The sequence below is a fragment of the Prionailurus bengalensis genome, chromosome B4 (genome assembly GCF_016509475.1).
Source record: "Prionailurus bengalensis isolate Pbe53 chromosome B4, Fcat_Pben_1.1_paternal_pri, whole genome shotgun sequence".
Classification (NCBI taxonomy): Eukaryota; Metazoa; Chordata; class Mammalia; order Carnivora; family Felidae; genus Prionailurus; species Prionailurus bengalensis.
In genome coordinates this window covers 59611706-59638415 of record NC_057358.1, presented here as the reverse complement: position 1 = coordinate 59638415, position 26710 = coordinate 59611706, and the positions used below count along the sequence as shown (strand labels likewise).

The following is a 26710-nucleotide window of genomic DNA, read 5'->3' as shown; positions in this document are numbered from 1 at the left end:
ACTCCTGTCTTCCTTGGGATTCAGGCTTTGTTTGCTTTCCATTGTGTGAGTGAGACATATTTAAACTCAGTCTCCAGGTTATAAGACATGGACAGATGCCCTGAGGGCCAGTCCTGTTTGAATCCAGTGGTTGACTACTGCTTGGAAATTTTGATGAATTTTTATGTTTTCTGGCCTCTATTTACTTTCTTTTTTTTATTTTTACTAAAAAAGGATTTTTTTTTCCAAAATGGGATATTTAAAAGGTTTTATCTATCACTTTTAGATGTTGTACTTGGAGGGGTTTCTCCACACTTCTACTTTGTCATATTGGACAGTTCTTAAGTTTTCTTTAAACTCTTCAAACTCTTCTTTATTTTGAGCCCATACATTTGTCCTTTTAATATCTGTTTACTGATGTAGGTTTGAGGCAATGTGGACCATATCTGAACTGTCTCTGTTGGATTACTGTTGTGCCTCTCTAGAGCAAAATCCTTCTTTTGAACATTCTGCTTAAAGTGTAATTTCAATTTCTTCCCCATCATGCCTATGTAAGCCTTTGTACACACCTAAACTTCTCATTTCCCTCCTTGAAATTCAATATCTGCAATCAGAACTAATGTTCAAGATATGGCTCTTGTCCTCAAAGAACGAACGTGTGCAAAACAGTGTGACAAAATGCATGATTAAATACTGAACTGTGCTTGTAAAAATGAGGGAGGAGTCACCGTGGGCCTGAGGACTTGGAGAAGGCTACACTATTTTCAAGGGTTGGGAACACTTAATTAGCTAATAGATTAAAGAATAGTAGCAAGAGAAGCAGAGTTCAACAGGAATAAGTGGTCTGTATTTGAAGTGTCTGGAAACCGGGAGCCTCTGAAAATTCTTGGGTTTGGAGGTGAGTATACTATCTTGGAAAGTTTAGTCTGGCAGAACAAGGGACTAAAGGTGGGGACCAAGTAGGAGCCTCTTGCTTAAATTGAGGTGTGAGGTTATACACGTATGAATTAGGGCAGCAGGGGTAGAAATATATATACATAGGTGGGTAGATTGCAAAGACAGGAGAGTTTTGCATTTATAATAGCCTAATACAAGGAGAAAAAAGTGAGAAACTACAAAGTTACTAACATACACAGCCAAATAAGCTATGCTTTGCAATGAACCAACTGTCAAAGCTCGTGACAATTTATTGTCAACAGGGTGAAATATGTCACAATATCAATGGAAACAGCCAGTAGCAGGCAGCATGCACTCTAGCAGGCCAAAACAGATAATAATCCTTTGTTGTTCAGTAAATCTTTACAAAGGCTCTAAACACAGAATGATTAGCATTGTTTTAAAATGGCTCATAAGGGTCTTTGTGCCTGTTTAGATATCAGAAGACCAGATAACATTAATGTGATTCTTTATTTTTAAACGTGGTTCTTCATCTTAGTAATAAAAAATGTTTCTTATAACATAACATAAAAGGTTTTTTTTTCTTAATGGTAAGACACCTTTACCTTGGGCAAGAAATGTGAATTGACAATCCATCTACTAATACTAACAAATCTCAGCATATGATCCCAAACTCTCCTATTATTGTAGTTGATTCTCTTATAAATAGGGCAGAGGATGGGGTGGATTTGGTCCTTAGCAGCTATGAGTTTTATTACCTGTTGTATGTTATATTTTCTTTTATTAAACTTATTTTCCAGGGCATTAGAAGACTATACTCTCCTTGTTGAAAGATTAAAGGCTAGAATAGAACAAGTTGCCAAATATCAGTAGTATTACTAATTCATCACATTCAATTATGTGTCGAATTCTAAACATAGGAAAGAGGGATTAAATCAGAAAAACATATTCAAAGGGGTTAAGTCAGTATTGCCCTTCACATCCATGCATTCTAGATTTATATCTGCCCATTTAATTTCATAATTTTCTATTCTTTTAATGGATGTGTAATGTAAGGAACAGAATTAACTGAAAAATATCCCTGGATTTCCAGACAACAAGCTGGCTGGACTGTTTTGGAGGTCAGGGTAGGGAGTGTGGGAGGCAGTGTCTTCTCTTTTGAGTGTCTGTACCCAGTTCAGCTTCTGATGGGCAGAACTATGGCTTCCAGTCCTCAGCCAGAACTGTCCAATCTCTATGGACTCCTAGGTGGTGTTCCTGATACATTCCTATAAACAGTGGGCGCCTAAATCCAGACAGCCTAGTGCCCAAGATGTTAGTGTGCACCTTCATTGGTAGATTTGCTCTCACACTTGCCCCATAAGAAGTTACTACAAGGTGGAGTAGGAGCAGTTGCTCAGAAATCTAGACCCATGCTGCTGTTTGGGATAGTACCCAGCCCCTACAGGGGGTGATGGAAGGATGGGGGACACGTGCCTTTCTTGCTGACACTTGGCTTGTGCTTTCCCCCTTGCCCAATGAAACTATTCTTTCTCTATGCTAAGGGATGCTATGGAGTCATCCTAGGCATGTGGTAACCGCAGAGGAGTGCATGTGGTGTGAGAGACATTATTCCTCACTTTATCTCTATGATTATTTTAAACATAAGTCCTTGAAGATTTTGCATTTCACTGGGAATGATACACTCTCATTATTAAGGATTTTTGTTCTCTTAGCATCAACTTTCCTCATAGGTATTTGAATTTTCATTTGCAGATTTATCTTAGTGAGAGAATGAATTTAAATCCTTCCTGTCTTCTCTCCTTCCTTTTTCTCCCTTCCCTCCATTGTTTTTTCTCTATTTCTCTCTGGGCACACCTTTCTCATCTCATGGTTTTTCTATTACCTCCATATGCTATTATTCTTTAAAAGCAAAAACTGGTTTCCATTCTTTGCCTACTGCTTCTGATCTTTTTTCTCTGATAAGCAAGAAGGCAAGGAGGCAGATCCCTCTAGAAGGATATCTTGAAAGAAAATTGTGCTTTTCCAAGTGCTAGTACTTTGATTCTGCACAGCAGGAAAATAGTTCTACATAAACTTTGTTTCTTCAGCAAAACTTCTGATTGACTAACTCTTGACAAAAGCAATGGGTACAATTTCTAACCTTCATGGCTTGGTACAGATGGAGTCCATGTGCTTTAGACAGAACCTTCCTACATGTCCTGCCCAATGAAGGACACTGTGGCATTTGCATTAAGAACTTTTGTCCATTGATTTCAGGGCATGCTTTCCTGAATTTTCCTTTTCTGGAATTTGTTTTCTTATCTCCATTTTTAGAATTTTGCCACAGACCTTGTTGTATATTTATTTCATTTGTTTATATAACATTACATATCCTGTCTTTGCCTCTGAGCAAATGCTACTGAAGGTGATTACTTAGGTGAGTGCCACAAAAATAAGTCCTTTCACAAGATACCCATCCGAAAATGAATTTTTGGTTTTGAGCCAAATGCTACTTTTATACATCCTCATTCCATTTGGTTATAATGCAAATTCTTGAATGTAATGCTTACATCCCCTGAGTTTGTTTCTTTGAATTACTTCTACTATAAGAGTCTTTTCCCTTCTTGTCTTTTGGCCTACATTTAAAATTAATGCTGTTTTAGGATAAACTTAGTATTTCCCTTCTTGTTATAGAGAACAGTTCCTGTCTTGCTATTTTTTTTTCACTTTGCCATTTGTTCGCAATTTCATGTAAGTTGTTAGTGAGAATTCTAAGTTTTTATATGGTTTCTTTTCCTCAGCAAGTAGCTTATAAGAATATGATAGAAGTTGATTCATTCACATTAGAGCAGATGTCATTGGACCAGGCACTAACATTTCTGTAACGCTTGCTTGCTAAAGAGTGAGTCTAAAAGAAGGTGCTGATGGCTTTCCTTTGCATTCTGTGTGTACATCCCCCTTCTCACAGCTACATCAGGGAGTGTTGTGATATGATTGTTTCTAGGGAAGCTTCTTTTACACAGCATCTCAGGTATCAGACACAGTCTCTAAGGACTCTATTATATTGCTGTTTTCATTTCCTGTACTGTGCTTTGTTATTCTGTGTCACCCTGTTGACAAAAGGGTTGCCTGTCCTTTCTATGTTTTATATCACTGGTGAGGATTATATTAAAAAGTATTATAGTATAAATACAGTATTGTAAAAAGTGTTATATATTGCTATACTGTGATGGGTTCCTGATGCATTTTTATGAAAACAACTATGAATTTACATTGAAAAGACCTGTCATCCATTTATTCCCTGTTTTCCTAAATTCCCTCCAGTGCCCTCTAGTGGAACACCCTCTTTTGGTACCTTATTTATCAGAGATATAGATGGCCAAGGAGATTTGGGATGTTTTCTAGGACATCTGATTAAACATCATCAAATACTAATTAAAATGCTGTCAAATGAGTCCATATTGTATTTGTCTTGGGACAAAGGGAAAGGAAATGGGTTTGGGGTAAGGTTAGGAATATGTTTTTACCTTCTAGAAGGGAAAGTATTTGGATTTGAGTTGAAGGAAGTCTGAAGGGAAGTTATCTGCCAGTGATGGTGGACACCATCTCTTCTGCAAACTGTAGATCTTGGGCCAAGTCTTCAAGCAGCCTTACATGTCAACCAGAAGCAGAAACTGTCAACCATGACCCCATAATTGTCCAAATTAGCTTTACATCCAAGGTCAGATACGTAGATCTAGAGTGATTTTAGGGATCTGCAACCCTCTAGAAGTCTTCCTAAATGACTGGTATATGACATTACTCTTAGATGGGAGGGAGAAAAAAATGCCATCCCACAGTGAGGTTATCATTCAGTTGTCTGAGGAAGGTGACGTATATTATGAAGGGCTTTAAACTAAACTATAATAAAAAATATTGATTATTAGATTTTTTTTCCCCATGCTTTGGAAGAATCTGGGAAGGGAGAAGGAAGGCATTTGACTTCTGAAGTTGGGAGGATGGTGACTGGTAAATGATGCCACTGATTCAGTTGAATAATGGTTACAGGAAGAGAAGGCTAGGGATACAGATGGTGAGCAGAATGCTTTGCAGTCTTGCTGACTTGACAACATTGCTGAGGAAGGACATCCTGTAACTTCACTGGGGTGGGAACAAAGAGAAGACATGCACTGAGCTATTTTAATAATGCAGCTGCAGCTGCAGGCAGTTCTACATAGTAGGATTTGGAAGGTTTTTGTTGTTGTTGTTGTTGTTGTTGTTGTTGTTTTACAAGCATGATTGCCCTTGTGGAAATTAAGGAGCCAGATTCCCATTAACTAGTGCCAATATTTAACTCATCATATAGTTCATATAAAATTATTTCCCTTTATGATTTTTGCTATTGATATAAAAGCATTTCCTTGACTGATGCAAGATAAATTTTGGGGGTTAGCTCTATTCAGAACCAGTATTTGTTTAAGTATTCGCTCTTTGAGTCTCTGCCTAGAACCTTGCTCTCCATCCAATTCCTAGACTCTTCTAGAAATGTCTAGATCCTTCTAGACTATTCTTGCTATATTGTTTCTGAACGTACTGCTTTATGTTACAGTGTATGCTATGCAATTAAAAATCTACCTTCCTCTATAAAATCACTGAATTAAGCAGTTTCCCATATTCCATTAGAGGAAATAAATTCAAATTCTTCTAGATGATAGGAAATAATTATAGTAAAGTGCAAATACTTTTGGAGAGCCATTTTTATTTTTCATCACTATTGCCAAAAGGGTAATTGGGGTATCTACTATGCGCATGGCTCTGTTCTTAATGTGAACCTACTTAGCTTTGGGGCTCTGCATAAGTTACATTTCTACCTTTTGTAGCTTACTAATATTTTGTTTACTAGAATGAAGGCAGGGATTTGTAGAGTTGGCCACTAACCTAAGATCAAAGTTATATAGGATTTAAAATGTATAATCAATTTCTGCCCTTTCTAGAGGAAAACTTTTGGAATACCTTGACTTAGAGCATTTTGGCATCAAAATTAAAAAACTCAAATGTGACTGTAATTATACAATTTCCATGTTTTTTAAATTCCCCTGATCTGCTTTGGAATCATCCAGATGTTCTCTGGGTTAATATTTTTGTTCCATTTAATTACACTGAATTATTTTCTGAAATTAAAAGGGGTTGATTTTGAATTCTCTAGTGCTGCCTCCTTTTGTTGACTGCTGGCAATTTTAAATTAAAATAATTATTATTCATAATTCCCATACTTAGGGAGTTTAGCATTGTCTGTGTCTTCTCCCAGGCTGAACTAAAGAGCATAGATTTGTAATGTAGTACATTTTGCCTGAGATTACTTTTCTTAAAACAAGACAGCTGCTTTTCCTTCAGGTCATTGTTTGAAAAAATAGACTTAAATATACCTGCCAAAGCTTTGCCAGTATTTTCAACTGATTTTTTTTTTATTATAAAGGTGACATATATCAGAAAGATCTCCTTTCTACCCTAGGAGATTTGTCATTCTTTACTCTTGTAATATCTTAATCCTAGTTTGTAGTACAAACTTGGTTGTCTTTAATTTTCTTCTCTTCCAGAAAAAAAAAAGAACATGGCCTTTTAAAAATTCAACCTCCACGTTTAAGAGACAAAAGAAATTTAATTATATTTCTAGCTTTTGCAATTTCAATTTCTCATCAATAGTTTTTGCTATCAAATAGAAACTCTGTCTCATTCTCTGACCTCCTGTCTTTTTCTATCTAAATGGTTTCCATTCATATCAGCAGTTGGGCTCCTTCCCTCTTCTGCACTGGCTTCACTTACATATATAGCTTCACACTTCCTCCTACAACTTTTTAGGATTTAGTTAGTGACGTCTTGTAGACAGTCTCTCTCGCATTCTTTTTTCTCTTTTATTTACCTGTGGTGGAGGTTGGACTGCTCTCCTTTCCCTCCTGGTACCTATCTATTCTAGGATAGATAGACAGGTGATACCATCCTACAATCCAACAGCAACCTTGTGAATGCTTTTGTTCCCTATCCGTTACTTTCTCAATTATAATACTATTGAGTGAAAGAGATAAGGTGGTCAGAAAGGTAGAAAGTAATCTTGAAGACTATCGTGGCATGATAAAGAAAAGAGAGTGGGGTTTAAAGAAAATGGTAGTGAACTACAGAATCAAATGCTAAAGAAAGTTTTGGTAATTATGAGTCATTGGCACACAAAGCAATTTTAGTACAGTGTGGTAGAGAGTATTCTTTTCTTTAAAAAAGTTTTTTTAAGTTTATTTATTTAGAGAGAGAGCAAGCAGGAGAGGGGCAGAGAGAGATAGAGAGAAAGAGAATTCCAAGCAGGCCCCACACCATCAGCATGGAGCCTGATGTGGGGCTCGAACCCCCGAACCGTGAGATGGTGACCTGAGCCGAAACCAAGAGTCTGGAGCTTAATGGACTGAGCTACCCAGGCATCCCTTATTTTGGAAATGTAGTAGGGGCCATAATCTGAGATGCATGACTTCTTCCAAGGATGGGCATATCACTTAAAAATGGTAGTTTAGCCTCAACTTAGCCATATTTTTAAAGAGGTGAGAATGAATCAGTAGAGAGTAGAAACTGCTCACGCACAGGAAACAGAGATGAAGCAGGGAGAGGAGGCAGGGGAGATGGAATTTTTAAAAGCCATGCATGAGAAGTTTTGTTTTTTCCTCTGAGACCCAGCAGGGAAGGTAGGTTTGTAGATGGTACTGGAATTTGCAGATGGAAAAGAGGAGATGTTCATAGCCTCTGTAAAATGGTGAGAGAGTTTATTTGCTAAGGTTGGCATTCAGATTGGGAACCTCCATCTTGGGCAATATTTGCCTGACAAAAGCAAAGGTGAATACAAGGTTTACTAAGGCGTGGTGATGGGTCTGCACTGGTAGAGTCACTCCCCTACTTGAAGCCTTTCATCAAAATTCTTTTTTTTTTTAATGTTTATTTATTTTCGAGAGAGAGAGAGAGAGAGAGAGAGAGAGAGAGAGAGAGAGAGAGAGAGACCGAGCCAGGGAGTGTGGGGGAGGGGCAGAGAGAGAGGGAGACACAGAATCCGAAGCAGGCTCCAGTTTCTGAGCTGACAGCATAGTGCCTGATGTGGGGCTTGAACCCAGGAACCATGAAATCATGGCCTGAGCTGAAGTTGGATGCTTAACCAACTGAGCCACCCAGGCACCCCATCATCAGAATTCTTTGACCAGCACACAAAGGTTTGTCTGTTTGTTTGTTTCTTTTCTTTCTTTGTATTAATTTTGTATTAATTTTGTATTCTTTGTATTAATTTCTTTCTTTGCATTAATTTTGTGATTTGTCATGGAGACGGCTTTGGACAACAGCTGGAGACAAATGAAATTACATTGGCTGGCTTTGCATATGTTTGTCACTTCTTTTCCCTGGGTTTAGATTGGGGGTCCCCTCTAACTGTGAACCCAACACCATCAATATAGTCAGGAGTTCAATGTGTTGTTTGACACAAGTTGGATGTGACATTCATCCCAGTGCCATTTTGTATGTGTTGTAAATCAGGAAGGTAATCAGGCGCCACTCTACTAATTGGTCTCTCTACAGGATGCACGGACAGTTCTTGCCTTTCTCTATACACTATTCTGTGTGTTCTTTCTGCAGAGCCCTTTGGCTGCAGTGACCTCTTCACTTAACAAGTGCTCCTCTACCTCCACACATCTCTCATACTTCAATAAGTTTCATCTTTCAAGACCTTGGCTTCAACTTGACCTCCTTCATAAAGCTGTCTAAAGCTATGGTTTTTCTCCCTTTCCCTCTCTGAATAGTGAATTCTGCTCAGTTCAAATCTTTATTTTCATGTTTTCCCAGTTTTCCTAATTAGACTGTACTGTTCATGTGGGAAGGACCACATATTCTATTTCTTTTCGATCCGTTCATCTTTGTCTGTTACCAGGCATGTGTGAAGTCTTAATAAATGTTCACTTATTAAATTATTTGTGACATATTTTATTTTTATTTAATGATTACGAGAGTTGATATTTAAAATATGTCACTCCCTATCTTTGTGTTTTTATTGTACTGCTACAAATAATTGTTGCCACAATGAAATATTTTGGTGTTTTGGGACTGCTTAGGAATCTTTATTAATTTATTAATTTAGAATATTATTTTTAATTTAAATTTTATTTTCCTTTCTTCATTTTCATGGTTTTTTACATGCTTTGCTGGCCCCAAGTCATGACTCCTAAGGATGTCATGGTAACCTGGCAGAGAATTCTTGGGTTAAAGTGTTCTTTCCTTCCATTCCTGCAGTGTTTTTCAGCTGTTATGATATGATTCTTCACTCTTTTTTTTTCCCTGCAGTTTATCCCTGATGACGAAATTACACATTTTATGCCCTGGATTTTTACTATTCTTTCTCCTATAGGCAATATAAAGCAATGATATATCTGATATGTTTAGCATAAGGAAATACACTGATAATATTATGTGTATTATCTTTTCCTTTTTAACTTAACTCTTTAATTATCAGTAATACTGTTTATCTTGTAATTTGGTGGTTATTTGGAAATAGTAATATGCATGACTCTTTCAAACCAAGGAACTTTTTATGGGATAAAAAAGTACAAAGGAAACATTTAAGAACATTTTATAATATACTCATTATTTATTACAAAGTTATATATGGGATAAAAATGCATACTTGTGTTTGTTTTAGGAATCAAGCATTTTAAGTCCAGTGCAGGATGGAACAAGGAAGCCTCAGATTGACAGCAATAGGGGTAATAACTACCGGATCGTGAAGGAGGTCAGCAGATGTCCACCATTTTTATATGGGCTTATGTTTGCATGGCAAATAATTTGTGCTTGTGTATCATATTTAATATTATATCTTTTATATTTAATGCTTTTCCTCTTTTTCAAGATTTTGATTAGACTAAGTAAACTCTGTGTACAGAATAAAAAGTGTCGGAATCAACATCAACGATTACTGAAAAATATGGGAGCCCATTCGGTGGTGTTGGATCTTCTGCAGATACCCTATGAAAAGGTTAGTTCTTAGTTACTTAAAAATTTTTTTTTACAAAAGTGAATTACTGGGACCTTATGAAGATAAAAAGCTTCTGCACAGCAAAGGAAACAACCAACAAAACTAAAAGGCAACCAACGGAATGGGAAAAGATATTCGCAAATGACATATAGGACAAAGGGCTAGTATCCAAAATCTATAAAGAGCTCACCAAACTCCACACCTGAAAAACAAATAACCCAGTGAAGAAATGGGCAGAAAACATGAATAGACACTTCTCTAAAGAAGACATCCGGATGGCCAACAGGCACATGAAAAGATGTTCAGCGTCGCTCCTTATCAGGGAAATACAAATCAAAACCACACTCAGGTATCACCTCACGCCAGTCAGAGTGGCCAAAATGAACAAATCAGGAGACTATAGATGCTGGAGAGGATGTGGAGAAACGGGAACCCTCTTGCACTGTTGGTGAGAATGCAAATTGGTGCAGCTGCTCTGGAAAGCAGTGTGGAGGTTCCTCAGAAAATTAAAAATAGACCTACCCTATGACCCAGCAATAGCACTGCTAGGAATTTATCCAAGGGATACAGGAGCACTGATGCATAGGGCCACTTGTACCCCAATGTTCATAGCAGCACTCTCAACAATAGCCAAATTATGGAAAGAGCCTAAATGTCCATCAACTGATGAATGGATAAAGAAATTGTGGTTTATATACACAATGGAATATTACGTGGCAATGAGAAAAAATGAAATATGGCCTTTTGTAGCAACGTGGATGGAACTGGAGAATGTGATGCTAAGTGAAATAAGCCATACAGAGAAAGACAGATACCATATGGTTTCACTCTTATGTGGATCCTGAGAAACTTAACAGGAACCCATGAGGGAGGGGAAGGAAAAAAAAAAAAAAGAGGTTAGAATGGGAGAGAGCCAAAGCATAAGAGACTGTTAAAAACTGAGAACAAACTGAGGGTTGATGGGGGGTGGGAGGGAGGAGAGGGTGGGTGATGGGTATTGAGGAGGGCACCTTTTGGGATGAGCACTGGGTGTTGTATGGAAACCAATTTGTCAATAAATTTCATAAAAAAATAAAAAATAAAGGCAATATTAGAGTAGAAGCCAAAAAAAATTTTTTTTTAAATTTTGATATGATCTGCTATCATATATAGCAAAGTTACAAGAATTTTTTTCCCTGAACTACTTGAAAGTAAGTTGCCGATCTGATCAGCCCTGAGCCCTTTAGCGTGTGCTTCCTACAGAAAGGACATTCTTCTTTCTACATAACCACACAACAACCTTCCAGGTCAGGAAAGAGCATGACACTTTACTGCCACTTAAGCCTCAGTCACTGGTCACATTTTTCTCATCATCTGAAATGTGTCCTGTGTGACAAAAAGGTCCACTTGAGAAACAGGTGCTGTTTGGAGCTCCTATGACATTGACACTTTTGAAGACAGACCAGCTCTTTTGAAAACTGTTCCTTAATTTGGGCCAGCTAATGTTTCCTCATGATTAGATTCAGTTATGCATCTTTGGCAGGAACATAACAAGTGAGGCTACATTCTTCCCACCACTTCCTATCAGGAGGTGCATGATTCTGATTTTGATCCCATTACTGATGGTGTTTACTTTGATCACTTGATTAAGGCGGTGCCTGCCAGGATTCTCCACTGTGAAGCATTCATTTTCCCTTGGTAATTAATAAGTATTTTGTGGAGAGGTGCTCTGAAACTAAGCAAATACACCATTCTTCATCAAACTTTCAATTTATTTATTCACTTATTTATTATGATCAGTATAAACTTGTGGATGCTCTTTATTCAGTAGGTTATTCTAGGCTTCTCTAATTATCTGTTTGATTCTCAAATTGTCCCCAGTCTGCCCACTGGGACTCCTCTGAATTAGCTTCTCTGTCCTCTAACATGCCACATCATTCTTTGAATAGTTTGCTTTTTGCACCTTAAAACGTTCCAAGGTCACCTTGCATTTTTCTTGTTCCAGCTCTGGAGTCGGCCATTTCTTTAAGTGGCCCTGCTTCTGTTTGGGGAAGTATGTGTTTAGAAGCAAAGTTCTGAAAATTAAGTGTACTTACTGCTTTTGGGGTTTTGTCCCTCTAGGCTTTCTAAATAGACAAATCCAGGGAACATACGTGTGTATTGAAACAGTTACCCATGTCAATACTTGGTAATAGCTAATCTTCCATCACTGCTATTGCCTACTACTCCATGTGGACACCCTCCACACCTCAGGCTCTGACAACCCCCCACGCCAGGGTGGATGCCCCTTTATCTCTCAAGCACCGCCATGCCCTGCCAGGCCTTTCCTGGTGCATATGTTCTCCTGACTTGGACTTTCACTCCATATGTAGGCTTGCTCCCCTATTCAGCTTACTTTTTAACAGGTAAGCTTATAAATTCTATCATTCCTTGGGTGGCATAATTCATTCAATGCATAGAATGCAATACAAGATTTATTGAAAGGCAACAAAAGGTATTAAATCCTCAGCATTTATTATCCAAATTATTTCATCTTTGATATTGTAACATGGGCATTGGACATGTGATCAAGTCCCTTTTTCTAATAACATAACTGTAGCATTCAGTATTTTACTACTATGCTATGTTTATAGATTGATTTGTTCAGTTTTAAGAGCTGCCTTGTTCAGAAACATAAAAAGAATAAGATGAGAGTTTCAAAGAAATGTCAGATACGGTAGTTCTGGCTCTGGTGTTCTATACTGGCCAGCTTTTCAGTGGGAATTGGGTATTCCTGTGGCTGAAGTCCCTTTGATGTCTTTCATCTATCCCTGGATGACACAAGTGAAGGAAAGTGTTAGTAGATTTTGAATTAAAATTTTCTATTTTTCAGTTAGGAATGAAGTTTTTTTGTTTTATTTATTCTCCAGTTAAGTATGAGGAAATGGGTCTATTAATGATCGTAGGCTGTTTAGTTAGTTATAGATAGCATAAACTGTAGACTCTTAGATTAGGAAAAACAGAAAACATTAAATTATTTATTAAAACTACTACTGAAAATATGAGTACATTATGTTTCTCTGACACTGCCTACATGACAGATCGGATAATCAACTACCCAGAAAAAACTTAGGTGGTTCCAGTGATATTGTTGAAAGACCACTTTTGAGAAGAGAACTTTGTATTCTTTGCGAATTTCGAGACTTCATTTCTTATTGAGATTCCTATAAGTGAATGATAGTGTTGTGGGACTTTGGAAAATGACAGTAAATAAGGAAAATAACTTATGAGTACATGTGTTAAGATAGAGGGGGACCCAAAAAAGACTGGGGAAGGGAGGGGGTCAGAGAGCAAAGAGGAACAGGAAAACAAAGAGATGGAAATAAGAGACAAAGTACGTAGCAAAAAGGTGAGGGCAGAGAGCAGGGGAGGGGGAAGTAGAGTTGAGATGAGGTCAGAAATATACATAAATAGAAATTTATGGGTGGGAATGGAGGAAAAGTGAGTGGAGAGAAGAAAGAGAGTAGGGACAAGGCAAGAGGATGAGAGATGACGGATGCTGGGAAAAACAGTAGGAAGGGAAGAGTTTGGGAAGGAGAAGAATCTAGAAGGTGGGAAAGAGGAGGAAACAAGAAAAAGGAATATCCAGATACATGGAAGTACTGGGAAAGAGAGCAAGTCCAAGAGAAGGGAGGGGTAAGAGGGATTTGGGGTAAAGCGGAGAGGAGGGAATCAGAGAGGTCAAGGGGCCAGAGAGAAAGGAAGGCAGGACAGTGAGCCGTGGGCACAGAGGCAGGGGAGGAAGATGCAGCTGTAGGCAGACTTGGGTGAAGGTAGTGAACAAGCAGGAAGGCTGGGGACCAACTAAAACAAAGAGGGGTTGAGACTGTGGAACAGAACAGGTAATAGAAGGAGAAATAAAGAGAAGGTAAGAAACATCTAGAAGATGGTGGAGGTGGGGGGTGGTAGCAGTGAGGTAACCCGGAGAGGTGTAGAAACAGCAAGAGCACAGAGGAGGGGGAGCATAGAACAGTGGCAGAGAGGAAAAAGAATACATGTGGGAAAGAAGGTTCTTTTTCATAATATTTGGTATTATGGTATGTTTGTTTCTTCATATCATTGCTACTCTCTCGCTTACAGAATGACGAAAAGATGAATGAAGTGATGCATCTGGCCCACACATTCCTGCAGAATTTCTGTCGGGGAAATCCACAGAACCAAGTTCTCCTTCACAAACATCTCAATTTGTTTTTAACTCCTGGTGTAAGTATTTTAGTGACTTCTAATATTTATAGAAAAGTGCCCGTCAAATTTGTTTTAGCAGCATTGATGAATGGAATTTTATTAGCCTTTGCCACCTTATTTTTTCCTCGTAGGGGTTCTCTCCCTAAAAGTGAATATGTTTTATTTCCATTAAGGAAACATTTACAGACACTTGAAATATTACATGAATTTTACCTGAAAGTGACAACTTCCTTTATATGTATATAGTTTAATGTTAGGGAAAAAATATAGTAGAACAAAGATCTAACTGCAATGCCCTGAGTGAGATAAATATGGAAAACTCGAAGGTAGAGTTAACTCTGTAAAATGCGTGTTGGCGGATCCTGGGGAAGAGCTAACTTTGAGTAATAATTAATCTCAAGAATACCATTGCCAACATGCTGACCTTTATGACAATCAACTCCTTCTTCCAACTAAATTCCTTTGTGAGCTCAGTTTTCTTTTAATGGTGAATGATCTCACTGCATTTCGTAGAAGACTTGCACAGGAAACCCACTATGGCTTTGCATAAAGTAGAAAACTGATCACAAGCAGGGAAATTAGCCTAAGTAGAGTAAAATAGAAAATTGATCATGTCAGAATTACAAGGGCACATTCCTCTCTGGTTAGCTCCTTGAAGCAGAAACCATGCGGCACATCTTCATGAACAATTACCATCTCTGCAATGAGATCAGCGAGAGGGTAGTACAACACTTTGTGCACTGCATTGAGACACATGGCCGCCACGTGGAGTACCTGAGGTTTTTGCAAACGATTGTAAAAGCAGATGGCAAATATGTGAAGAAATGCCAGGATATGGTAATGACAGAGGTATGTTCTCAGTTTGCATTTTAAGCAGCTTCCCAGAAATAATGGGCTCAAGTAGGTGTTTTCTGTGAATGTATAGTGTGGAAAACCCCCCACAATAAAGGTTTGGAAAACAATTGAATCCTGACGACTTCAGCAACAAATATATTTTGTTTAAATCTAGTGAAGGAACATAATGTATGTTGATTTTATAATTTTCCAAGAGTTTATTTTTCTTTTTGATCCTTAATGAATTTATGTATTTTAAATGGCAAAATTGTAGGAAATGTTATAATTTAGAAGGGAAGCGATACATTTTATATTTAAAATTTTTTCTTTTTTTTTTTTAATTTTTTTTCAATGTTTTTTATTTATTTTTGGGACAGAGAGAGACAGAGCATGAACGGGGGAGGGGCAGAGAGAGAGGGAGACACAGAATCGGAAACAGGCTCCAGGCTCCGAGCCATCAGCCCAGAGCCTGACGCGGGGCTCGAACTCCCGGACCGCGAGATCGTGACCTGGCTGAAGTCGGACGCTTAACCGACTGCGCCACCCAGGCGCCCCTAAAATTTTTTCAATATGTAACAACAATGGTTTAAACTTTGCTTTCCCACTGCCTTTTGATACTCTGTTCCTCAAATATAGAATGGATATTCTCTGCTACCATTTGTAGAAAAGTTTGAAGGGAGTTAAATTAATTAATAGAAATTATCCATTGGTGATTTATTATAGGTAGAACCGTAGGCATTTAGAGTAAGTTGAGAATTTAAGAAACTCAAATTGTTGAAGTACCTCATTTATTTTGCCCTCTTCATTGTGATGTTTGACATTGAGTGAGGTTTATGCAATGAATAAGTTACTCACCAGGAACCAAGTGGTACTTTGGAGAAATTGAGCCCATTTGGGTAAATCATTTCTCTGTGACCTAATGGTTCTCTAAAGGCCTATATGGATTAAGGCTGCTTTCAACCATGGCGACTAAACAGTCACATAATAGATTATATTGATATGAGGGGATTTTCATAATTATATACTTTAAACTTGGGAATGGGGGGAGACTTCTATATTGACACGATGTGATCCCTCCTGCCCCATAGAAATCTTAAAATTAATTCAGCCTAAAGCCTTAAATTTTTTTATATTTATTTATTTATTTTGAGAGGGGGTGGGGGGAAGGGGCAGAGAGAGAGAGGGAGACCCCAATCCAAAGCAGGCCCCAGGCTCTGAGCTGTCAGCACAGAGCCTGATGTGGGGCTCAAACCTGTGAACCATGACATCATGACCTGAGCTGAAGTTGGACGCTTAACCGAGTGAGCCACCCAGGTTCCCCTCTCTCTCTTTTTTTAAGTGTTCTTTTTCTCTCATCTCTACTTTTACCTCCATTCCCTATTGCTGCCCATGACACATGGAACTTCCAGATTCTTGTTGAGCTGCATTTGGCTCAAAGTACTTGCTTTTTGTTTGTTTGTTTGTTTATTTTGAGCAAGAGAAAGAGTGCGAGTGGGGGAGGGGCAGAGAGAGAGGGAGACACAGAATCAGAAGCAGGCTTCAGGCTCTGAGCTGTCAGTGCAGAGTCTGATGCGGGGCTCTAACCCACGAACTGTGAGATCATGACCTGAGCCGAAGTCAGACGCTTAACAAATTGAGCCACCCAGGTGCCCCAAGATACTTGCCTTTTTATTCTGTCACTATTGAAGGGAGTGGAGATATTTTATTCTGTTTTAGTAAGATTAGACTTATGAGATTTCTCATGTCTTTGGCAACGGCATCTTCTATTTGAAGTAGAGGAAAGTAAGTTTATTCAAATATTTTGCAGGTTCAATTTCAGGGGGTAACTCACTGGTGAATGATTAACTATCATCCATGTCATTTAATTCTTGTCCCTATCCATCCTCCCCATATCTCCCTGGCTGGTTTTGATAGTATTCATAGATAATCACTTGGCGCATGACCAGAATCTTTTTACTACTCTGTCTTGGTATAGTTATGCTTTTGCAACATTATTTGTGTTTTTACAAAGAGATGCATGTATTTCCAGATAGACCAAGCCTTTAGAAATAACTGCACAGATGAACATTCGATTTGGACTGCTATGTAGATTCTCTCATTATCGTTTCAGTTGATAAATGGGGGTGAAGATGTGCTGATATTTTACAATGATAGAGCCTCATTTCCCATCCTTCTCCATATGATGTGTTCAGAGAGAGACCGAGGGGATGAGAGTGGCCCCTTAGCTTACCACATCACGCTGGTGGAGTTGCTGGCAGCATGTACAGAGGGGAAAAATGTCTACACTGAAATCAAGTGCAATTCCCTTCTGCCCTTGGACGACATAGTAAGGGTGGTGACCCATGATGACTGCATCCCTGAGGTAAGCCTGGCAAAAGCTTAGCAGCCATGGAATTGTTATTAATATAAAGTCCATAAGTGCCGAAGTCCCCATACTATTTATAACGAGATAACGTATTTAGTCAAGAAATTGTACTCAGCTATGTAATTAGAAAAATTTTAAAGGGCATAAAAAGTTTACTTTTTTAGTTCCACAAGAAGCTATGAAAGATGATACATTTTTCAAAGTAGAGACTGTTGGTTTACTAGGAGCTACTATAAGAGTCTCTTAAATTCTAAGTATGTCAATATGGTAAAACAGATTTACTTGTAACCTGTGGTATGTTCTTGAGAATGTAATAAATGCTCCATAAATAATTCACGGTCATCAATAGGAGAGGCCAGGATGGTGCAGCAGTATCATCTATTAGACTCTGTAGGTTTACCTTGCTTTATGGAATAAATGCATTCATGGAAATATGGACATGCATTTTGCTTTATTCACACATCTGTTTTTTGCTCTCTGTCCTTCTTTGGCTGATAATAGGGAAAAAAACTTGTTAAAAACTGGTTGTCTGCCAACAGGATTAATGAGGCTTCCAGGAATGTATATTGCAATAATTTCTTTTTTTTCTACTGTTGTATTGCTGCAAAGTTCATTAATGTGTGATGCATTAAATATGATATAAGTGCAAACATTTTTTTTTAAGAATCAGGTTGTAGCAAAAAGTTTATGAAGAAGAATAACAGTGCCCTGCTCGTCCCATCCACCTTTTTCCCTTCCTTTTTCAATTCTTCCCTCCCGTCCTTCCAATCAGTTTTACTTTTTATTTTTAATTTATTTTTTAAATTTACATCCCAGTTAGTAAGCATATAATGCATCAATGATTTCAGGAGTAGATTCCTTAATGCCCCTTACCCATTTAGCCCATCCCCCTCCGACAACCCCTCCAGTAACCCTCTGTTCTTCATATTTAAGAGTCTCTTATGTTTTGTCCCCCTCCCTGTTTTTATATTATTTTTGCTTCTCTTCCCTTGTGTTCATCTGTTCTGTATCTTAAAGTCCTCATATGAGTGAAGTCATACTATATTTGTCTTTCTCTGACTAATTTCACTTAGCATAATACCCTCTAGTTCCATCCACATAGTTGCAAATGGCAAGATTTCATTCTGTTTGATTGCCAAGTAATACTCCATTGTATATATACATACCACTCCTTCGTTATCCATTCATCCATCAATGGGCACTTGGTCTCTTTCCATACTTTGGCCATTGTTGATAGTGCTGCTCTAAACATTGGGGTGCATGTGTCCCTTCGAAATAGCATCCCTGTCTCCTTTAGTAAATCCAAACATTTTAAGTCAGAGTGACTTAAGAATGTGTTAGATTAACTTCCCTACTTCCAACTAGTGCTATGTAGTGATGAACTTAAAAATATATTTTTGAAAAAAAAATATATATATTTTTGTGAAATTTTGTGGAATTGTTGACACTTCATATGAAAGGTACTTCATGCTTTGATTAGTTTGAAAGAAGATGGCAAAGAAAGGAAGCATAGTGTAGTGCTTAAATTCATGGCTTCTGTCTTTATTTGAGGCCTGATGCTGACTGTGCTTCTTTCCACATGCAGTTCTTTCTGACCACACCACTCTGACCTCTTATATTCACCTACCTTGCTCCTCTTCAGCCTTCTTGATTCAAGCATTACTTCTTTAAGGAATACTTCCCTGGCCTCCCATAGTAGATAGAGTCTATACGAGTCTACAATTTGAAATTTGGCCTTTGGATTTTGTTAACACATGTCTATAGCCTTCACATCCTTTCTCAAGATTATAAGTTTGATGAAAATAGCAACTAGGTTGTTTCTATTTACCATTATATTGTCTGAACCTAAGTCTATACTTAATAAATATGTTGTGAGGGGCACCTGTGTGGCTCAGTTGGTTGAGTGTCCAACTCTTGATTTTGGCTCAGGTCATGATCTCACGGTTTGTGAGATGGAGTCTTGTGAAGGGCTCAGTGCTGACAGTACAGAGCCTGCCTGAGATTTCCTTTCTCTCTGCCCCTCCCCAGATAATTTTCTCTCTCAAAGTAAATAAATAACATTTAAAAAATATGTGTTTTGAGTGAATGAATGAATGAAAGAATGAGTCAGAATCCTGGATCCGTTACTTCTAGCTGTGTGACTGATTCCAACAGGTTACTTAACCTTTCTGATCTTCAATTTCCACAACTTTATTTTATTTTGTTTTGTTTATTTTACTAATGTAAGTAATCTCTGCACCCAGCATGGGGCTTGAATTCATGACCTGAGATCAAGAGTTGCATGCTCTTCTGACTGAGCCAGCTAGGTGCCCCAATTTCCACAACTTTTAAGTGAAACAAGGATAGTATATATCTGAGAGGATTGTTGGAGGATTAAATTAAGTAAGATATTACTTACAAAATGCTGAAGGTGTTTGGCATGCAGCAAACCGTGGATAAATATAAGCTGCTGTCAAGATGATTATGATAATGCACTGAATGGTTCTGATGTCTCCTTTCCTATAATCAGTTCTTGACACAGGCACCCTGTCACTGAAGGTTTGTTTTTGACCAGAGTCAAGTAGAGATAAGCGCTGAAGGCATGAAAGCTGGCTCTGTATTCCTTATGGTTCTAAGTTGGATTCAATGAATCCTTGAAATTGTTTATATGATTTTGTATTTTATATGCATTTTTGAGGGAGGTTTATAGCACACATCACATTTTCATCAAAAAGAAAGAAAGAAAAGAAAAGAAAAACTACTGCCCTACACACTTTAGAAGCACTGTATGTTGGTGAGATTCAGTCCTTTTTGAGGCATTTTGTTAAGTATGGAAAATAATTTTACTACATCTTAAAATAATGTAATTTTTTGTAAGCTGTGAGCCTGTTTCTTCTCAGAAATAGTAATTTAAATATTTCTGAATGGCAATAACATATTATTTAATGAATACATTTAAACATTATATTAGAACCCTCTTCATTTCAAAATATAGAGACCTATCTTAAATGGTTTAAATAAAAAAAAGGGAATTTTATTGGCTCTTGTATTTGGAAATTTGAAGGATAGTTCTTCTGGTGGGTCAAGATATTCAAACAATGTCAGAATTCTTCCATCTCTTGGTCCCTTTTCCTTTGTGGTTTTGCATCGTTCTCCTGAGCTTGTTTGACCTCCACATGTCTGGAGAAGATGGCTGCTTGGAATTCAGGTTTACCTTGTTCTACTTTAGTAATAAGACTGAGAGAGAGAGAGAGAGAGAGAGAGAGAGAGAGAGAGAGAGAGAGATGGAGGGGAGGGGGAATGACAGAGATGGAGAGAAAGACAGAGAAAGAGAAATGGGGAGGGAGAGGAAAGAAGACAGGGAAAGGGGTCACATTTGACTCTCAGTGTCTCAGGTACAATAGACTTGGTTTAAGTTAAGTGTACTTTTGCACACCAATCACCGGGCCCAGGGGAACAGGCTCCTAGGTCATGTGTTTACCCTGGGCCAGGGGCTGGAGTGGTTTAGTAAAAGAAGGGAAATGAGAATGCTTTCTAGGTAGAAACAAAACATGCTATAATCCATGATAGTCACTCAGATAGATTTCACTTAACTTGTCGTAATTGGCATTTGAAAATGAACAATCAAAAAAACAAACTTTCTTTTGTATTTGAAACTTGCACAGGTTAAGATTGCTTATGTGAATTTCGTTAATCACTGTTATGTGGACACAGAAGTGGAAATGAAAGAAATCTACACAAGTAACCACATTTGGAAGTTATTTGAGAACTTCTTGGTGGATATGGCAAGGGTGAGTTACACTTCCATCATTAAGTAGTACTGCATGTTTAGTTCGGCTGTTGGTATATATTTTGACAAGGTGGTATCAAAGATCTGGATGAAAACTTGGAATTAAACTCGCCAACTTTGGATGTAATCCATTACATTAAAAAAGTTGTGATTGCATTTCACAAGATTGTGACATTTAATGAGTTCATATGCACAAAATACCCAGTATAGTGTGTGTAGCAACAAAGAGTTCGTTTTTACTTTTAAAACTGACTATATCATTTTGTTATGAAATGGAATTTTAGTGGCATTTTTACAGTGGTTAGGAAGATATTGGCAGAGGTCAATTTGTATTCAACCTCTTAACATGGGTGCAATTATGAACCATAGACGGAAGAGATCTTGGGAAACCTTGACCCATGCTTTCAGACAGACAGGTACTTGACCAGACTACCCAGGGCTTAGCATTGCTCAGTGTTGCCTATTCAGAATTTTCTTTGGGAGAGTGCTCCAGTAATTGAATCATCTGGTATTTTCACTTGTCAGTCAAAATATCTCTTGCTTTTTACTGAGTCCATTTCCTCTCATTTGACTTTTGGTGGGGATTGGAGAGGACATGTGGAGCTGGTTGACATTTTCTAGATATTGTCCAGCATATGGTTTTGAGTAAAACTGAGTAAATGAATGCACAACTGAAGAAAGGAAGGAAGGAATCTTCTTTATAGACAGCACTTAATTTCATTTAGTTTATCTTAGGCCCTCCCCCGCATTTTGGCATGTTGAATTGTCAAAACATACAGGTTCTATTATGTTAGTATTTTTTGATCTTCTCTAGTTTTCCTTTGAAGTTATGGGATATAATGTTCAAAGAGTTGCACTAATAGAAGATAGTATATAGATAATCCCTCGAACTATGATGACTTATGGTGGACTGGCCCAGTGCTTTGGCTCTCTGCATTCCTGAGTGCTTTATGCCTCATTTAGATATATTTAGAGGAGAGGGATTAGTGAGGTCCATATTTCCACTGTCTTATAAGAATGGATGCCGACTGTTATCCACTAGCTAACTGCCTCCATACAACCCTTTCTGGAAGGAGAGAAGACAAAGGGGGTATGATAAAACATCGAGACAGACTCAGACATCTGAGAGTAATCTTGGAAAATAAAATAAATCATTATTATTCCAGTCCAGGAACTCTTTTATTTAGTCAGAGTTTGCAGGTGAAGGGTGCTTGTTTTACCTTGGACGTGGTGTGGGATGAGCCGACTCTACTATGTTCAAGCACATGTGGAGTAAGGCAGTTCCGATTTGACTTCATTTCTATAGAATGAAAAGCCACTCATTACCTTTGTCAGGTAAACCAGCACCTGTGGAGAAATCATCTTGTTTTACACAGGACTTTCGTACCACTCATATTTACCCCTGTGTCCTAGAGAAAGCCCTTGTGTCTGATCGGCTGCAAGTATCTCTAGAGACCTTGAAGTAAAGGATGGTTTATATGCCGATGACTGAGCTTTAAAACTGCGCGTGCAGGAAGATATTAAAGAGATTATAGACTGATTTGCAGAGTTGCACAGTGCCACGGACTAAAGATAAGCTTGAAAAGACCAAGGTCACATTCTAGGTGGCATGAACTGCAAAGCTAAAAGGATTTTTATTTTTTAAACCATAGAAAGCTGATGGTAACTGCCACTGGTTATGCCACCTTGGAAACACCCTTTTCATTGATGTGTTCGTAAGGCTAAGACCTATATATTCTTTTTTTGTTTGTGTGTTTTCAAAGCATGTGCCTGCTAGGAAAGATTTTTATTTTAACTATTTTGAGTAAGTAGACAATTAATGTTATTTGTTATAAAGCCTTGAGGGGAGTTTTGAGATCTTTTTAGTTGATTCACTCATTCTGTCTAACCACAACAGCTTATCTATATTGCAAAAAGCATTGTTTTTTTTTTTTTTTTTACCTTCTTGTTTTCCTCTTATTTATATTTTAAAACAGCAGCTGTCTTATCCCCTCACCAAGAACGACAAAGACTCACCCTTCCTATTTCAGGAAAGGGACAGGAAACCTGACTTTTCCATAACTGGGCTCTTTCTCCTCTTGAAGAAAAATTAAGGAGCCACCTCATACTCAAATTCAAACACAAAAATTTGTTAAAATAAGGAGAATGTGGCCTTCTAGGCAAATTTCTAGTTGAGTAGATCAGTAGTTCTTAAGCTTCGGTGAGCATCAGAATTACCTGGAGAGTTTGTTAAAGCACAGATTACTGGGGCGCCTGGGTGGCGCAGTCGGTTAAGCGTCCGACTTCAGCCAGGTCACGATCTCGCGGTCCGCGAGTTCGAGCCCCGCGTCGGGCTCTGGGCTGATGGCTCAGAGCCTGGAGCCTGTTTCTGATTCTGTGTCTCCCTCTCTCTCTGCCCCTCCCCCGTTCATGCTCTGTCTCTCTCTGTCCCAAAAATAAAATAAACGTTGAAAAAAAAAAAATTTAAAAAGCACAGATTACTGAGCTCTACCCCAGAGTTTCTGATTCAGTAGATGTGAGTCTTTTCATTTTTAACAAGTTCCCAGGTGATGCTGAAGCTGCTGGTCCAGGGGCCATACTTTGGGAACCATTGCAGTAGAATATAGTAGTGTAAGAGTAGGTACTTTAGAGGCATTAGGCAGACCAAAGTTCAAGTCCAGATTCTGCCTCTTCCCAGCTCAGTTCCCTTGAGCAAAGTACTTACTCCTCTGACTCTGAGTTTCCATATTTGTAAAATGAATACAATAACACATTCCTCATAGGGTTACCAGGAGGATTCAATGTGATAATGTATATAAGGCTCTTAGCACATGTGTGGCACTTACTAAGAGTGTTGGTAACATCATCTATTCCATCCAAATTATGGCAACATCACTGAGATTGTTATAAGGTTATATGTAGCCTTTAAAGCAATTGCAACAATCTTCCTCAATACCTATACCAAATAGTAATGTTGAGGATGACCAAAAGGAAGACCATGCAGTGCAGGCGAGAGCCAGAAACCATGCCCGTGAAGCAGGACATGCACAATACTGGCTTGACATAGAGATGGGCTAAATTCAGATGTTCCCATAAAGTGATGAAGTCCTAGAGCAGCTGATTCGCATCAGTGAGAAATGGTGGAGGGAATCTGGAGGGAAAGTATGTGGCAACTTGGGCCTAAAGAATCATAGGATCTTAAAGTTGGAAGAGACTGGCAGTCGTATAGTTCACAGTCTTCAGCACCTGCCTGTGTATTTCCAGTAACAATGATCTCATGATTTTTTTTTTTTTGAGCCAACTGGTTTCATTATTGCATAACTTTAATTGTTAAAGCCAATAAGATTAATTTGCTAGCATGGGGTGACTTGCCTCGCTAGGAGCAAGAGCTGGGAAGTCTGCTGTGGCCTAATCCAGTGCTTTTTCCCTAACAGCTCCTCAGATTTGTTATGACAGCTCATGTCTTTCAGTGGTGCCTCTTCTGGTACGGTTTCTGGGCTCCTTACTCTTTTAGATACACTTTTGGGTTCTCTCTAATTTGTCAGTGTTTTAAAAGTATGACATTTGGACTGGAACCCAGTGTTTCAGGCAAGGTCCGGCCAGCACAAGGCAGATGACTATTTTAGTAGAAGTTTGGAGAACAATCTTATTTAAAAGGCAAATGAAATGAAATATTAATATGGAGAGGCATTCATACCACCTTCCACCTTTCTTTTCATGTTTCTCTGGAGTCATTTGTACCAGGTTCTTTTTGTTTGCTCTTGGGTAAATCTCTCTAAAGAGTCTTATTTTTTTTTTCAACGTTTATTTATTTTTGGGACAGAGAGAGACAGAGCATGAACGGGGGAAGGGAAGAGAGAGAGGGAGACACAGAATCGGAAACAGGCTCCAGGCTCTGAGCCATCAGCCCAGAGCCTGACGCGGGGCTCGAACTCACGGACCGCAAGATCGTGACCTGGCTGAAGTCGGACACTTAACCGACTGCGCCACCCAGGCACCCCAAGAGTCTTATTTTTTTAAAAAATATTTATTTATTTATTTATTTATTTATTTATTTAAGAGCGTGAGCAGGGGCGATGGGAAGGGGGCGGAGAGAGCATGGAGCCTGACATGGGGCTCGATTCTTTGACCCTGGGATCATGGCCTGAGCTGAAATCAAGAGTTGGATGCTCAACCAACTGAGCCACCCAGGCACCCCTAAAGACTCTTTATTAATATCCTTCATATTCCTGTTTTCACCCCCTTGTCTTTTATCTTGCTAAGACCCATATAAGAAAATCTTTTTGAAAGACCATTTTTAATAAACTGGTGCTATGTTTCACATACTTAATTCCATTCTGATTTCCTGACAGCATCCGTGTTATGTAAAGACACCATATTTAGGCAGGCAGCAAAGGCGTTAGACTCATGAAAAGCTGTTCCACTGTCTTTCACAGCATGTAGTAGCAGCTCACTTTGGTCTATGTTCCAGTGGGCTAAAATTGGCATTCGTAGGGCAGAAGTACTTTCCTTTGCAGAGTCAGGGGATTTGAGTCATTATTAGAAAGCACCTTAAGAGGAGTGGACTATGGTCAATGTTAGCTTCAGAGTGTAGTTTTTTCTTCTGAAGAAGTTTCCAATTTTGCTATTAATTTCAAGATTTTTGTAATGACCAATGGTACTCTAAGTGACATATTGGCAGAATGAAATTAGACCAAGAAATAACTTAGAGGTGCATCTAATGTAGTGTCATGTCATTGTCCCATCAGTCACTGCTTAACAGGACAAATTGGAGTATTTTATTTTCAAATAGTGAGCCATTCCTGCCCGTTACTTAGCTTACTGAATAGGTCGGAAGTAGGAGTAAAGGCGGAATTTATATGCGCTTTGAACCACACTTTGCAAATTCTCTAATTTGACAGAATTGAGTAAGTTTTCTTTGCTTGATGATTTGATTCTAGAGTTTTTTTGTTTTTTGTTTTTGTTTTTTTTTTTACTTTCTTAAGTTGAAGGAGCCATTGACAAGTCTTATTTTAAAGGGTTCCTTTTGTCTGGCCTTATTAGCTAGTATTGCAGGGAAGTGAAGAGTAGAAAGACTCTATAAACCTTATCCTTTGTGCGGCACTTTTCCTTCAGTTGTGATTCTATTTTTCTCCTCAACTTTCAGGCCAAGTTATATTGGTGGTGTGTCCACATGGAATGAATACTTGTTTGGCTATTGTTGATTGATGGTTGCTTGGTCCCTGTGCTGCATTCTACTTTCTGCTCTTCAGATCATTAACAGCATTTATCATAGCTGATAAATTCCTTCCTGACATACTTCTTCACTTGACCTTCAAGATATCATTTCCATTCTCTTAGCCTCCCTCTTTATTGCCCACTCTTTCTCAAGTTTAAAAAAAATTTTTTTTAAGTTTTTATTTATTTATTGAAAAAAAATTTTTTTTTCAACGTTTATTTATTTTTGGGACAGAGAGAGACAGAGCATGAACGGGGGAGGGGCAGAGAGAGAGGGAGACACAGAATTGGAAACAGGCTCCAGGCTCCGAGCCATTAGCCCAGAGCCCGACGCGGGGCTCGATCTCACGGACCGCGAGATCGTGACCTGGCTGAAGTCGGACGCTTAACCGACTGCGCCACCCAGGCGCCCCAAGTTTTTATTTATTTTTGAGAGAGCATTTGGCTCAAAGTACTTTTT

General features: G+C 38.5%; 1 protein-coding gene across 2 annotated transcripts in view; it reads left to right on the top strand.

Moving 5' to 3' along the window:
- ITPR2 (inositol 1,4,5-trisphosphate receptor type 2) overlaps positions 1-26710 on the top strand; it is a 508158-nt gene that overhangs the window by 217650 nt on the left and 263798 nt on the right. For both annotated transcript variants that reach the window (XM_043561419.1, XM_043561418.1), the window contains exons 27-32: positions 9551-9640; positions 9758-9883; positions 13982-14104; positions 14735-14935; positions 17031-17282; positions 20930-21055. In XM_043561419.1, coding sequence (XP_043417354.1) covers positions 9551-9640; positions 9758-9883; positions 13982-14104; positions 14735-14935; positions 17031-17282; positions 20930-21055 — 918 coding nt within the window. The remainder of the gene's footprint in view (positions 1-9550; positions 9641-9757; positions 9884-13981; positions 14105-14734; positions 14936-17030; positions 17283-20929; positions 21056-26710) is intronic.